General features: G+C 32.5%; 1 protein-coding gene across 1 annotated transcript in view; it reads left to right on the forward strand.

The window, feature by feature from the left end:
- The window catches only part of LOC106052464 (uncharacterized), a 129,465-nt gene that overhangs the window by 36,430 nt on the left and 75,755 nt on the right, over window positions 1-17,280 (forward strand). Inside the window, exon 5 of the mRNA XM_056007562.1 lies at window positions 15,162-15,235. Within this exon, the coding sequence (XP_055863537.1) occupies window positions 15,162-15,235 (74 nt within the window). The remainder of the gene's footprint in view (window positions 1-15,161; window positions 15,236-17,280) is intronic.

Here is a 17,280-nt window from a genome sequence, read left to right on the forward strand (position 1 = left end):
GGATTTCGTGATATGGCCGTACAATCTTAATTTGTCTTTTTTTTTTCGCAATGGTTAGAGTCTCAGGGGTCGTCATTGTGCTCGATTACCATTGTAATCCTGTGATGGATTTTCTCATGTGTGATGTGGTCTTTGTAGGGGATACGTGGAATCTTTCTGTAGCATCTCGATTTCATGGCTAATCTTTCTCTTAAAGGTTACACATTTTGATAGAAAAAAATCATTTTTTAAAACTTCTAATATACTGCAAAGTTTCGAATTACATATGCAACCATTTAGTATTTTATTTCTTTCGAAAATGATTAGATATTTTCAATATATCGACATATGTGATAAAATAGAAGTTATTCTCATTAAGTCTTATATAACATGTATACTCACATACCCACAAGACCTTGATGTTTATATGGTATCAATATTGCAATTAGCATTATTATATTGTATCAGTGTTTTAACCTTAGCTTGCATTGACCATTCGGTCATACATTACCGCTTTTATATTAAATATTTTACAACACATTGACTCATAGGCATGGGCATTGATCTTTCTCTCTCTCTCTCTTCTCATTCATTTATAAATCTCTCTCTGTCTTCTCAATCTCTCTCTCTCTTGTTTATATCTACCCTAAGTCATAATTAATCTTCCCGTAACATGCTAAATAGATCTTGGCTAGGTTTAAATCACAGTAAACTTTTCTTGAAAATAATTACATTATTTTTTAAAACACATCTAAATTAATTTGTTCAGGATTAATGATTCAATCATTAGAATTTTAACATTTTAACATTTTAATTAACAAAGGATCAAAGCAGCCTTAAATCCTAGTTACAAGAAACAGCGTCCCTAAAGATACACAACAGAAATAGTTTTCTTCCTTTAGAAGCAGACATTGCGTACGTTACATTGGCTTGTATTCTGCTATTTCTATATTTTTAATTTTATTTCAATTTTTAGCGGCCCCCGTAAGGGGAAAAAGCCGCTATTAGGTTTGTGCAAAATGTCCGTCTGTCCGTCTGTCCGTCTGTCACACTCAGATCTCGAAAACTAGAAGAGATATGAAAAATATTATTTCATCATTAAATGCGGCTTGAAAAGTTTAGATGCAACGGCTACTTTTGGTTTTCTAAAAGCAAACCGTTTAATTTATAAAATTAATTATGCAAGCGATTTTTTCAAAAAAAAAATACACCAATTCGAAAACAATTACGTAAATGTAAGGGAGGCAATGTTACAATATGCTAACAAAGATGGGCAATTTTTGTGTATTTTCAGTATCACTAAGTCAAATATATTTTTAAAATGTACAGGAAATGTTTACAACAAATATAAATAATAGTTAAAGATGTTTTTTCTGGTCAACTAGCTGCTAAAATTAAAAGAAAACATTTCTGTTTGTTTATATAGGCTAATAATGCATTTTGTATGTAAATATCACGCACATTTTTTTTAATGGACTTTTTATGCAGTGATTTTCGTGCAGTTGCGTAACGTCGCTACATGACCAGGTGCTAAACCAATTCCTTAAACTTTTTTAAAAAATCAGATTTTATTTATTTGTTTCTTTAGTGCCCCCATCCGAATAAAAGAAGATTATTTTTGTGCGTTTTGTCTGTTGGTCGGTCTGTCCGTCACGATTAGATAAAAAAAAAACTAGAACTCTAAAAGCTATTGAAAATCTGATTTACACTTTAATGTTCCTCCCGTAACATCTCAATAGTTTTAAGTATCTAAAAATTAATTGTTCCGGATTTTTTTGTGCAAAACTAATCAACCCCAACAAATGTTTGTTTGCTCTTCTAATTTATATTACATTCAATTTCCATGCTTAAGCGTTGCAAAAACACATTATTAATAATATGTTGTTTCGTTTTTTTTATGTAAATAGCATATTAATGCTAAATCAAAATCTCTATACTGACCTATATTTCATTAAGTGTAAAAATGTTCCGGATATTGTTTTATAAAACATGAATTATGCCTAATGATTGTTTGAAATCGCATAATTTACTAATATTACACTTATATTATTTGACAATGCGTCACTATAATTTGGTTATCAATATCAAACTGTTCCGTATTTTCATCTTTAAACAAATTTTAAAAATATCGACAATAGGTTATTCAGGGCTTTAAAAAAAAGTAATTTACTAGAATTGATTACTGAAAATTACTTTTTAGAAATTTAATTTTTTTGCTAAAACATAACATAGAAGTTTTGTAATCGATAAAGAAAGTTCCGGATTTTGTTTCTTACAAATCGTCGCCAGAAATTTCCGAATTTATTTAAAAATCTACTAACGCCAAATAATTGTTTGAACTCCCTCTTCTAATTAATAAACAAATAATCTTCTCATTTACGAAATAATGTTTTTACGGATTTTTATGAAAAATATTTTAACTCACTACTCTCTTACAGTACATTTAACTTTCTACCTAAAACATTAAAAAATCTAATTATCGTTAATATTATGTTCCGATTTTTGAGGAAAACAGAATCCAAACACCAAAGTAAGGCATGAAAATCTCTCCACATGGCTGTAGTACATCTAATTTTTATACGAGACCATCCAAAAAATTTAATGAACGGTATTTCATTTATCTGAAATTCTCTTTTTCTTTTACTATTTATACAAACATCCGGAACAATTTATTATATAAACTTTTCAATTGTGTTCATACCCAAAAATTATTGCGATGTTTTGAAACGTAGAATAAAGGTTAATCAATTTTTAATAACTTTTAGTTGTTGTTTTTTTTTTATATCAAGATGACGGACAGACCGACTGACAGACAAAACGCAAAAACAATGCGGCTTTGATCCTTTTTAAATAAATTCTATTAGAACTCAGTGCATCAATGTCTATGAACCCTCGTTAAATATCTCGTGTAAATAAAGACATTTTTTTATGGTACCGGTACTAGCCTATTGTGAGGTAATGGAATTTTTTTTCTTTGACGTCATATGAATGGACTCTTTAAATGTAATGTTAAAAGAACGCACCAATGTCTATTAACCCTCGAAAAATTGCTTGTATTAATAAAAACATATTTTAGTCTAACTAAGCCGTGCGATGTAGTTTTTTTTTCCTTTGACGTCATATGGAATGAATTCTTTAAAAGAAATGCTAAAAGAACGCACTCGGTGCACTAATGTGTATGAACACTCGATAAATGGCTCGTAATGATGAAGGCGATTTTTATTCTAGCTAGGCCGTGTGACGTAGTGTTTTTTTTTCCTTTGACGTCATATGGAATGAATTCTAATGCTTAAAGAACGCACTCGGTGCACCAAAGTCAATGAACACTCGATAAATGGCTCGTATCGATGAATGCGATTTTTAGTCTAGCTAGGCCGTGTGACGTAGTGTTTTTTTTTTCCTCTGACGTTATATGGAATTAATTCTTCAAATGAAATGAAAAAAGAACTCGGTATAGTAATGTTTATTAAGCCTCGTTATGTGACTCGAGTTTAAAAAAGGAATGATATCTTGATTTAGATCTAATCTAGATTTTTTAAACTAGATCTAGATTTTTTAAACTAGATCTAGATTTTTATTACAGTATATCTAGATCTGGATTTATATTCTAATTAAAATTATTTTAGAGTCTATATCTAGAATTTCTAGATCTAGTTTAGACTAAAATAGACTAGATTAAGATGTAGAATTTCAATTTCTAAACTTAAAGTGTAAAAAAAAAGTGTAGATTTTCATTTCCAAACGTTTTGATCAATATTGTAATGTTTTAATATACTAAAACTAATCTACTATTTTTTTATTTAATTTAAATTTAAATTTACGGCAAATGAATCTTTGAAACATTATTACTTTTGACCATCGGATGGCTGCCTGGTCGTGCGGTTTTCGCGCTAGACTGTCGTTCAGATTTATGGATGGTCCAGGGTTCAAACCCTGCCCGCTCCCATCCCCCGTCGTCCTGCGGGAGGTTTGGACTAGGAAGTAATTATCTTCAACTCTGAAGGAACATCCGAAACATGTAAAACATTTTACATCAAAATTAAATCACTTCTTGAATATTATTTGCGAATATGCAGATCCGACAGGGATCCGACTTCGAGGGGGCCGCCTCTGAGTTTGTGTAACACAAACTCTCTTTGTAATCTTGTTTAAATTTGTTGTTATGAAGTCCTATATATAGTTTCGAAAAGGGTGTATGAAGGAAAATGGCTTACATATTAAATTTTAGAAACAAAATAGTTTCAGCGAACAAAGAGGAGATGTTGCACTTATACTTGCAACTGCAAAATAACATAGAATTGAATGTTGAAAATACTTTCTAGTTTGTATGATCTAAACATGGCAGATTGACGGTCAGACTGTTCTGTTGTCACAGATAAATAAATCAATCACTGTAGACATTAATTAATAATAACATTAATAATAACAGAGACGTTGTGTTAATACAAGTAGACATAGAAGACTTATCACTTTATTGCCTCACTTCCTGTTAATAACTTTCTCACAAAACATTCACAATAAACAATGACCCAATATAAACATATTAGCACGCAGACAAGCCACACAAAATAAATTTCGGCTATATTTTCCTGTCATGTGCCGTTAAAAATATGAATAAAGTGAAGGAAGTTTTATGAAATAGTCGGCTCAAACAATTACAAATTCAGAAAGTTCTAGTCCTAAAAACATGCAGATGAGCCCAGGACTTAACATACGCTATGTTTGACTGGCCCATGTCAGCTATGTGCTTTTAAAGAAGAAAAAAAAACGACAAATCTGAAGTCAATGAAACAAACGACAAAAAAACAACAACCAACAAACAAGGAAGATTTATGAACAGAGACTTTGATACTTCAGAAAATGCTAGAGATCTTCTAATGTATCAGAACTAAACGTATTCAACAAAGGTTCATGACTATTGTAACCTAATACCAAGAGTTTGTAACGGAGTTACCTTCAATAGGATTCTGGTAGGATCAGCTGGCTACTTAAAAGGTCTATATATTATCTTTTTTGCTAAATTTTACAGTATTTATATATGTATTTAATTTTACTCTCGTTTTGAAAGGATTAACTGAAACATTAGTAACAAAGCAAGGCTTTTGGTGACTCAGCAAGTAATTTTAAAATCGTTGATTTAAACATCATCATGTGCTAAGATCAAAATGTATTTTTTTCTATAACACTGACTTAAAAGGTTATTGAAGTCTTTGCATCAGAGAGACATCGACAGTATTATTACATAGGGAGTCAGTAAGTTTAAGTAAAGGTTTCCGAGCCTCCTTATATTTTGTGTAAACATATTCCTTGGTTCTCTAGCAGAGACGTAGTGAGCAAAAACGTGCGCCCGGGGCAAGGTACATTATTGGCCTCCCCTTATTTTCCCTGAATATCACATAGAAATAAAGGCTGCGTGTGGCGCCCCCCTGAATGTGGCGCCCGGGGCATCTTTTTCTCCTTGCCCCCCCTCTCCACTACGCCTCTGATTTCTAGATTTAACAGAAAATACTCTCCCGTCATCTTCACGCGTTTAGTTTTATTTGAAACCTGTTACTCTCTATCTGATCCAAAGGTTGATTGAATGGAAGTGATCAGGTGTGATAGCAGTGTCAATTTTCAAGGTGCTTTTAAATGAAAAAAGTAAAAAAAAAAAAGTCAGCTGTGGTTTCAAACAAAAACACCGTGTCATTGAATAAAACAAAAACAATATAGATAATAGAAGATCATGAACGCTATGTTCTCTATTAAATAACTCTTGCAGCTACATTTAATGAAACAAGTTGGTAACGCTCTTTGCAAGACTTGTGTAGTGCTAAATGGGACCTTTACCACCAATGACATCGCTTTTACCAAAATAAACCTAGACACTGTTTACCTTGCTTAATCTGTTTACCTATGAAGAAGTACTTTCGCTGTGGATAATGAACGCTACAGCACAGTTGTAGCGCCCCTTCTCACTTGCTCTCCGAATGGTGGAAACCAGTCGATACGTTCACCCACACACACAAGCAACACAAACAGGGGCGGAAACCAATCATGAGTTTAATGGAGAACAAAATACTTTTAATTTTTTTTTTTTTTTTTACAATCGTAAGAATGTAAAATCATTGTCATCTCCCCTCAAGCCCAATTATAAGTTTTTATCTGCCATTCTGCAGCCTTGGAAGCATGAGCAGAGTAGCTCATATCTTGTTCAAATAAAATGAATAAAAAAAAACATTTATATATATATAAGTATTTTCATTTTGACAATAATTACATGAACTAACTCTCATTATAATTAAAAAGTAATCACATTGGAAAGATAAGGCTCTTAAGTAATAATAATAATGATAATAATAATTAAAAATAAAAACGAAAATATAAATAAATAATTACGAGATCCATTTATGTAAGTGGTAACATTGATATAAGTGTACATTATTAAGAGAAGTATTTCTTATTTGGTTATGTACAGACTGCGTCTCAATTTTATAATATTTTATATATTTTATATTTTATTTAAATATTTTGTGTAGATTTATGCAAACTTTGTAGTTTTTTTTTTTATTTGAAAAGCGTCTAGGCTCGTTGGGTTAAAGTGTTAGAGCGCGCGGCATTAGAACAAAGGACCTGAAACCTGAAAGAAATAGGCTCTAAACTTTCTTAAGCCCCTATTTTAAAATAACAGGTGTACGAAAAGTTGCTGTGTAGTAAAGAAATTCTACGTTTTAGTTGCATTGGTCGTTTTAGTTGCATTGGTAGACACCCCCCCCCCCCCGCTATGAGTGGCTTACATATTGAAATCTGTACTTATATATACTAATAACACAATAGCTGATTGGTTGAGCGCTTGGCTTCCGAACCGGAGTTTCTAGGGTTCGAATCCTGGTGATGACTAGTATTTTTAATTTCTGCACCTTTAGGACGCCACCCAGCTCTAATGGGTACTTGACACTACTTGGGGAAACGTAAAAGCGGTTTGTCGTTGTGCTGGCCACATGACACCCTCGTTAACGGTTAATCGGCCTCTGAAACAGATGACCTCTGCCCTACAGACCGCATGGTCTGAAAGGGGATCTTTTTCACATATTACTGTAACTAAACATTCATCAAACATTTTGTTTTTAATAGCTGCAAAGCGGAGGGAAAGCTTCTTAATATTATAATCGCAAGTAGGAATCTGACCGATATTTATTCATAAAATAGTCTGTTGCTTATTACAAATTTACTCTTTTTTTTGTTTATTATTGTAATAAAATGCGCCAAAGCATTGCGTACTACAAAATCAATTGCCGTAATTGGGTCACCACTAAAGTACACAGATGAGAATATCACTGACCTATCACAGAACATACGTAGGCTAACCTATTCTACGTTCTCTGTTAAAGTTTGTTGAAAGTCAGGCGTGGAGGTCGCAAATGTCAAAGAAATGTTGACCCTGTTTCATTTATAAACTAGCTTTCTAACGACACAAAATGTAACAACTTTTCAAAGCCTCATCCGCCTCCATTTTGACTGATCCCTGGATCGGTCTCTCAGTCACAGGCGGTGTAAAAAAACAAAACAGAACGAGACTCAGAGCACTTGCCAATATATTAAAAGGACGTTTTAAAAAACATTCTTAGACAAACTATTCAACTTCAATACATGACCTGCTTGCTTAGAATGCTTGTTTTCTTATTGCTGTTCGCTGCTTAGGAGATTCTCAGAATTTGGTGAATCAAAGTAATCTTCTCTTTGTTTACTCCAAATTCGCTTTACATTCATAAGACTTCTATTAATTTACAGTAAAATACAGATAGGCCTGAAGAAAAACAAAAAGAAGTGTATTCGATATGGACAAATGTGAGGGTTATAATGGAAGCTAACGATAAAAACATTAGGAGAGAAGATTGGGAGAGATTGCAATACATATATAGATAAAGTAAACAATTATAAGGACGATATATTGGCACTTCTCAGTTGCCAACTAATCAATACAATTAAGATATTGTAAGTGAAGGATGCTAAAAGGGCTAACAAAAAATGACTAAAAATTCTTTTAAAAATACAGAGCTTATCAACAATTCAATGTCTCCTTGTAGTAAGATCTCACTGTTAACCCTTAAGATGCGTGTGTTAGTTTAGTCTCTAAACATGAACATTGTAATTTCATTTTGTATGCCTTCATTGCAAAACAGCTCAGCACTTTAAGGGTTAAACTATATTCTTGTAGGATAACAATTTTACTTCTCATGGACATTTTTGTTTTCCCTGTGAGAGTCACAGATCTTCTATTTATATCAGTCCCAACAAAAACCCGTCAGCTCCTACACGTCCATCCGTAGTTGACAACAACTGCAAGCTATCCGCCAATGCTGCTTCTTTCTATTTACACTGTGACTAGAAACAACTCTGTACAAGTACAAGCAATTCTCCTTGCCTGTTTAATTGATGTAAGATAAAGATTTTTAATTACATCCTGGCTTTGTCTAGTTCTAGTACACTACCTTGAGGACGTATTCATCCATTTACATTTCACAACAGATCATCAGATCATCTGGAAAATCTTTAAAAAAAAAACAACTTATTTTTGAAGGCTACACATATAATAAATATTCTTGGATACAAATAATTGAAACTCGAATAGTTGATCAGAATGATTATTGTTGTCTTCACGCTGCACACTGTGTCCAGTTAAGCAGGCCAGAAAAGACAGGACATAATATTACGTTCCAAATCTAGATTTGTTGTTTTTTTCCCTCCGAAGTATCGAGTCGAGATCTTGACCAATTGTGTCAATAAATAGGTTGACCAGCAGAAAAAAACTCACAAAGAACATTTTGAAGAAGTGTCCAGAATATTTGTAGTTTCAAGAAGGATCTTACAGAAGACTAAAGGGTTCATCTTACTTCGTTGCCTAATGTTGAATAATCGTTGTCACCTCACAGTATATGTCAATCTGCTGTATTGTATTCATAACTATGGAGCTTCCATGTGATATTTCGATGTGATTTATTCCATTACCAAATTTAGGATTTATATTCATTTTTAACAAAGCTTATATAAACTCACTCTGTCTGTGTGTTCGTATGGTAAAAAGTGTGTACATGTTATTTCCCCGACACCAAATCTAATCTCGGATTAAGCTGAATTTTCGCACAATTATTTCTTTTACCAAGTTAACAACTCAACAAAATTAGAATATATCTAACACTGTCATTTCAATGTGTGCTAGTGAGGATTGAACTATATTAACGGAACTTCAGAGTCCGCATATGTCTGAAGATTGTGGAGAAAATACAACACTCTCTCTCTTTAAACACAATCGGGACACCTAATGACAGTACCAAGGTAAAGGTGTAATTATGGGCACGATGAAGGATCAGTTATCTATCATGTTCACGTTTCACGTTCGGGTCAGTTTGTGGTCTGTTGTGTTGATGGTCTATTTTGTTGATGAGTATATATATGTTAATGGTGCATGCGAGTCCATATGACACAACAACAGAATGAATCAAGAATATACTTAATAACGCAGGCTGATAACTTCAACAATTTAATAAACAATAAAAGGGGCACAGTCCTCTGTCGTCGCTAGCCTAGCGTCGTCCTCTTAGGCGTCTTGTCCGTTATTCTTCTTATTTGTAATCCTACTCTGTTCTTACTCGTCACATTACTTAGGAAAAACCCGATTCACATCAACTTCTACGCATCTTGTGTCATTACATATTTCCTCCCCCCTTTATCAATCAGTCTAAAACACTATCCCTACTGTCATGTCTGTACAATATACATGGCCAAAATTTTGGGGAAAGACAAAACTAACATATATCTTGATCTTGATGGACATCATCATGTTTCCCATCTTCATCAGTTCCTGGTGTCCATGTTCCTATGTCACAAAGTTCACACTGTAGTTGAATGTTGACACCAAGAAAACAATATGTACAGTTCCAATACAGTTATTGGTAAGAAAATATCCGGTATACGGTGTTCTAATCATCACTCATGTCATTGACGATAAAATAGTATAGTCCAGTGTAATATTTTCACCAACCAATAGTACTAAGTCCATCAAGACATGTATACAGTCCCCATACGACGATGCTTTTGTCGATTCCACAGACATAAAACAGAGTTTTTCAGAATAAATACACATGTATATAGTCCACATACGAAGATGCCTTTGCTGACTCCATAGGCATAAAACAGAGTTGTTCAGAGTAAATACTGTTATTGGCTATATGTACATGGTTGATCGCCTCACATCACACCAAACCTTTCCTGTCAGACAAAATGTAATATTTGTGTCAAAACAGCTTTCCAAATTATTCTACCTAACTTTTTGTTGGGTACCAATAAGTATATTTTCTCTCCACTTACCATTTCCAAACTGACCTAGCCTTTTACTAATGAATGATAATGATTATATAAAAAAAAATAATGACTGTATATGATCATACTTACTTTCCAATAAGCTTTCAATATATATTATCTCCCTTTAAAACTAAAACTCTTCAAAGTATTTCCCTTTCTCATCAACATGGTCTTATGAGTGCCATACTATAGCATACAAATAAATATCATAACATATACAACTTATTTACAATCTAAAAGAACTCAACATGTTCATGCACTATACAATTAAACCATTGTTAGTATATATATCTATATATACTTATAAGTAAACCATCAAGAATTTACTTTCTCCAACTATATTCTGCTTCTCCATTTCTTCTTTGGTAAGGTCCATATGACCTACAATTGTCCCTTGTACCCTGGTACTCATCAGAGTTACATCTTCTCTGAGGGTTCCCTCTATGATACTGTCTATCATAGGCATTGCTATCAAAATTTCTGCCATACTCATAATGGTCAGATCTTCTATCTGAATAGTCACAACTTCTGCATTGCCTGGCAATATGTCCCTTTCTTTGACATTTAAAACAAATAATATTTCTTCTCATTTTACCATAAGAATTTCTTTGTCTCATTTTGTATTCATGTCTTCTATTCCAGTTATCTATTTCTCTTTGAGTCATTTCCTTTAGTCCATGTATATTGCCTAAAAGCAAATCATGAGACAATCTTGGTATTGCTAAACCTTTACAATAACCAGTATAAAATGGTGTTTCTAAGAAAACTTTACAGGCTTGATAGTGCTTTATACTGCCATCTATCAACCTTACTTTTTTCTCATAGCCTAATAAACAATCTGGTTTAACTAAGTTACTCCTAATTCCAACTGTACTGCATCCCGAATCTTTGACAAACCTCATAGGTTTCCCATTGATAAAACCAGAGTGTACTCTCACTCTGCTGGTTTCATCTTCTGCAAAATTTATTTCTTCTACACCCCAACAATAGTTCATCTCTTCTACTTCTTCATTATCACTACTTTCTCTACTATCCCTATCATTGGTGAAATACACTCTACTTTTGTTATTTCTGTTTCTCTTCTCTTTAAACTCAACTTTCCTACTCTGTTTCCTGTAACTATCCCTATTTTCTGATCTATTGTAATTCACTTGTTTACAGTGTGCTGCAATATGTCCTCTACCTTGACAATTAAAACAGGTTGTCTCTATATAGTCAGTATTATCTCTATTTCTATCATTTCTGCTTTCATGTCTATCTTTACTCTTAGTTTCTTTACTATATCCTACAAAATCAATGTGTTTTTTGTCTTTATTTGAAAATGAATTATTAGGATAAGCACTGCTGTAAGTTCTCATAATAATAACTATGTCCTCTAAAGTTTTTGGTTTTCTCTCTTTTATAAATGACTGCAACTGAGATTCACATTTGTTTGTAAAGTTATCTATCAAAATAAAGTTTTTAAGTCCTTCATAGCTTTGATCTATTTGCTCAAATGACATCCATTTACTGAAATAATCTTTTTCAAGATTTACTGTTGTTTGAGGATCAATCTGACTACTAGGAAAATTTTCAAAATATTTTTTCCTAAATGTACTGGCATTATGACCATAGGCATTAAGAAGCTCTTTCTTTAATATATCATAACTATTCTGAATAGTATGATCATGGTTCTGACAAATAGTTAATGCTTGACCTTGAACAAAATCAAGTAAGATTTGAGACCATTCATTTTCTCTTATGTTACAACTGCTCATTTTGATCTCAAAACGCTTTAAATAGTCTGAAATACTGTCTTTATCTTCTTGAAAGGGCTGCAGTTTCTTTTTCAGCCAATGATTAGTACTTTGATTATCCCTATTTTCATTCATGTTATTACCATTACTTGTACTATTACTATTGTTTATGTTTTCACTCTGAACAGTAGGCCTATCATTTGTGTTTTGTTATTTTAATTCAGCATCTAACCTCAATTTCTCTAAATCATACTGTAATGTTCTATCTGCTTCTTCTTTTATTAATTGTGCTTCCCTATCTCTTTCTTTCTCTCTACGCTCTATTTCTAGTTTATTCTTTTCCATTTCTATCTTATCTATTCTATCTCTCTCTATTGTCACCATTTGCTGTACATAGCTAGTTAGGTCCTTTCCTTTAAGTTCTAGCTGTTTAGCCTCAGCAATAATTTGCTGGCGAAAAGTCTCCATATAATCAAAGTTTGGAGCTGTTGCCATTATGCTTATTTTATTTTAAACAATGTCTCAATATAGTTTTGATATGGCCTCCCTATTGGCCTAAATATCACAATTTAGTTTTCACAAAAACTCACTTTCAAATACTTCTTGTAATATATATATATATTTATATATTTAAATACCTTTGCTCAATGTTATATCAACCAATATTACCTCAGTGGACTTACTCACAGCCACAATACTTGAATACAACTCCAAATTTTATATCACCTTAATTCAGTGGACTTACTTTAGGCCACATAAACAAATATCATATACCTTTATCAATACCTCAATACTTAATTCAATGGACTTACTTCTTGCCAATAAATACCCATAGGACTATTCTAGTCACTAGTCTAGATTCAATACAACTTCAATACAACTTCAAATAGATAAATCAATAGTATACCTCCAACAGTAAATCACAATCCAGTGATACTGACAAAATTTTTTTTTTTTTTTTTTTATTCTGACCAATTAGACTGTGTTTAAACACATCTATAAAATAATGTCAACCGATTACTCAGGACAAAAGATCTATATATAAATAATTACTCCTTAGACTCAGTTGTCTTCAGGATAAAATAGATCTAAAGCTCTCATAGGTATAACAATTTAGTTAATACCTGGAAACAATCTAGAATTTATAATCTAGATTAAACATGGCTTACCTTATCTACTTAAGATAAAATTAATAATATATAATAAGAATAATGTAAAATAAACGTAATAAGACACAAAAAAATAAATCTATTCTAATGAGATGAGACTTTTTAGAGGAAGTATACACTGAAAGAGACAAATAAAGATGACTTCAACTGACTTCTAAAAAAAATAAAATGTACGTGAATACGAACAAAACAAGACAATCTAAACAATCATCGAGACTTTATTAAATGGAGCAGGTCCACTTTCTAATGTGTCCTATAATGACGCCCTTATCAGGCAACCTGCTCTTAACAAAGATCTACTGTCCCTAATAGACTTAATTTAATAATAATGGAGAGAAAAAATAAACTTATCTTTAGTTAGATCCCCTTTGTTCAGTCCACGGAGCTACAACGGTCAGTTCCACACAAGTTCCCCACTGTCTTAGTCTTAGGCAAGGCAAGGTGTGCTCCCACAAAGGCTATTCGACAGGCAGTACTGAGTTAGGCCAATCTCTCCTGGTGCTGCCACGGTATGGTACGGTTCTCAGATAAAGTCCTCTGGTCAGGTTCCAAGGTTCCGGTTCCACTTGATGATCTGTTGGTATGGTGCTGGCTTCTGTCTTTAGGTCAGGAACATAAGTCAATACTGAGACAAGCTGGTGGTGCTGTCTCAAGAGAGGTAAAAAAAATGACAAAGTCCAACTCTCTCTTTTGATGAATATAAATTAGTCAACTTTACAAGTTGAATAGATGGTCACGCAGTGTGGTAGTAGGGTATACCATCACTCGTGTGTAGATTAGATTGCAAGCTCAGCAACACTGCAACAGTCAATAGCTTGAAAAACAAACCTGACAAGGTGACTCCAACAGTCAGCTTGTAGATACTAGATATGTAGACTCAGGTGACTTTCCGTACTCACAATAAACAGATAAACTTGACAAAATGAGGTATCTTCACTCTTGAGTAGTCTTGAGGTATATATATTTAGATAGAAGTATACTGACGACGGACTGCCCTAGATCACTTCAACGGACGAACTAGTTCTGGATTCAGACACAATAGATATAGTCAATATAGATCTATATATAGATCCAGGTTCAATCTAAAAATATCTAACCTGGCTGACAAAGCTAGACGCTGGTAACGGTTTCGAATTTTCTCTAATAGAAAGTCTAGATCCACTGGAACAAAGATGCCAAAATCCAGCTGCAGTCCAGATAATTAGCACGGAGGACGTAGGGTAGATCTAGTAGAAATAAACGAATGTTAATCCAGTACTTCTCCAGTGTACTTCGCCAAGTGTAGAATTGTAGATAGATATATCCAGAACATGAAGTTAACTAGATTGTAGATCAAAATGACGCCCTGGCCGTCGGGGTCGCCACATCTGTTGATGGTCTATTTTGTTGATGAGTATATATATGTTAATGGTGCATGCGAGTCCATATGACACAACAACAGAATGAATCAAGAATATACTTAATAACGCAGGCTGATAACTTCAACAATTTAATAAACAATAAAAGGGGCACAGTCCTCTGTCGTCGCTAGCCTAGCGTCGTCCTCTTAGGCGTCTTGTCCGTTATTCTTCTTATTCGTAATCCTACTCTGTTCTTACTCGTCACATTACTTAGGAAAAAACCGATTCACATCAACTTCTACGCATCTTGTGTCATTACAGTTGACTTGTGAATAAAGTTGATGTTGACAAACGTTGTTCCAAATTGTCCCCCTTTGACCATTATAGTATGTAGGTCACATGCTAGTCATATTTCTGAGATCGGACTCGAAGGCAATGCCATTATTTGACCAATAGTTTAAAAGCACCCACTTCTATTATTTCTACATGACGGAAATAAATAGGTGCATTTAGTTAAACATTTTTGAACAGAAACATCACAAATCTTATCAATTTCTATTTATTTATTTATATATATATTTATTTTTTTTTTGCAGCGTCGAAATAGGCAATCTTCTCCACAGAACACAAATAGAAAGGGGGACAACTGCACTTTACGTCAGCAGTAAAGGTAAATTAGATATGGATATTTTCAAGTCTATTTACAGTTAAGCTTAGGAGTTTATAACTCCAAGAGATGGTCGTGCTGGTTATGTTGTGACCTTTTTTTTTCTCTTTCTTGCAAATAAATACTTCAACGCCGTTGTATTTTATTAGATTTTGTTTTATAAATGTGACATAACTTTCTTACCTCGATATTCAATTTGCCGAACATAAAACAATTTTATGGCATTATTATAACGTTAATATGATATTTATTATTATTATTTATTATTTTATTATTTTTTTATGTAATGTTACACAAGATGTTTTCTTATTTTTCACAATATCTAATTATTAGTTTAATTTAATTAAGACAAAAAAATGGTACTATAAAAAACAAACTAAAAAAAAAACTAAAAAAATAAGAACCATATAAATATTAAATAATATTATATGGTATTAAACACACTCTGAACTGTACAGTATCACTTGCTTCGCTATACATCCAGTGAGTTCAAGCTTCTTTATTGTCATGGGCTCTAAAACCATTGTGACCTACAATGTAAGTGAGTCTCAAATGGAAAAAAGAGGATAAAATATAAATATATTGGTCGAATAGTAAAGAACTATAAGATGAGAACATTTATATCAGAATGTGACGTAGGAAATAAAAATATAAGAAAAATATAACAAAAATCTTTTTTTAAAAACTTATTTAAAGAGGACTATGCATTTAAAACTGTATCACTCAAGAATATTATCTTATCTTATCTTATAAAATACAGACGTTACTTCAAGAAAGAAGCTGATTACGTCCTACACGATATACATCTAGTCATGCATATTAACCAATGACTTAAATTCTGCCAAGTCATTAGTTTTCCTGGATGGCTCAGGCAACTCATTCCATGCTCTAATAGCACTAGGGAAGAAGGAGCACTTGTACTAATTTGTCCTAGCATATGGGACGATGAATATGTCTCTATCTTTATGACTTTCTGAGTATTTTATTAGATTTTGTTTTTGTATTTGAAGATTATGGTTCAGTGTTTTATGTATAATTGCTACTTTACTTTTAAGTCTTCTATTCTGAAGCCTTTCTAAATTTAAGGATTTTACTAAAGGTATTACTCTTGTCAAAAGTGAATATTCGTTTATTATGAATCTCACTGCTCTATGTTGTGTCTGTTCCAGTTTCCTTATGTTTTCTTGAGTTGAGGGGTCCCAAACAAAGGATGCGTATTCTAATATTAGCCTAACCAAGGTTAAATAACTTTTAGTTTTATGTTCTTATTTGATGTGTAGAAATTTGTTTTAATAAACTCTAATGCTTTGTTTGATTTTTTAAAATACTTTCATGAATATGGGGATTCCATGACAGTTTATCATATATTGCAGCACCTAGGTATTTTGCGTGTTTAGTCTGTGTTACTGGTTTACCATGAATAAGATAAGTGGAATTAATTTGTTTTAGTTTTTTTTAATAACTGTCATTTTTCTAGTTGAAAAGACATGCTCAAATTTGATTCCCATTTCTGTAATTCATCTAATTCTCTATGTAAAATTTTTGTATCTTGTATTGTTTTTATTGTTCTATATATTATGCAATCGTCAGCAAATAATCTGACTTTTGAATATAGAAGTTATTTCCCTTCTTCAATTTATTAAAAAAAAATAATTACGAATAATTAATTGACTAATTTGTCAATTTTTGAAATTAATAAATGTTTTGTTAGTTACAATAAAAAAATTCTGTAAGGTTTCAACTTGATCTGAAATTGCGTTGTAAAGGAAATAATGTGTACAATTATTTAAGGGAACGAATCCCAACATATTTAATCAAATCTGTGAATACTGAAGGATTTATTTCCCTTTTTGGTATCAAACAAAATAATTATTGACCAGTTATTAATTGACAAATTGGTTAATTTTTAAATTGACTTATGTATTTTCTAACCCAATGAATAATTGTGTCAAGTTTCCATTTTTTTTTTAGATTGGGTGTGGGAGAAATGACGTGTTCAAAATTTTTTTTCTAGACAGACAGAAAGACAGGCAGAGTGAGTTGATATT

This window comes from Biomphalaria glabrata, chromosome 13, assembly GCF_947242115.1.
Source record: "Biomphalaria glabrata chromosome 13, xgBioGlab47.1, whole genome shotgun sequence".
Classification (NCBI taxonomy): Eukaryota; Metazoa; Mollusca; class Gastropoda; family Planorbidae; genus Biomphalaria; species Biomphalaria glabrata.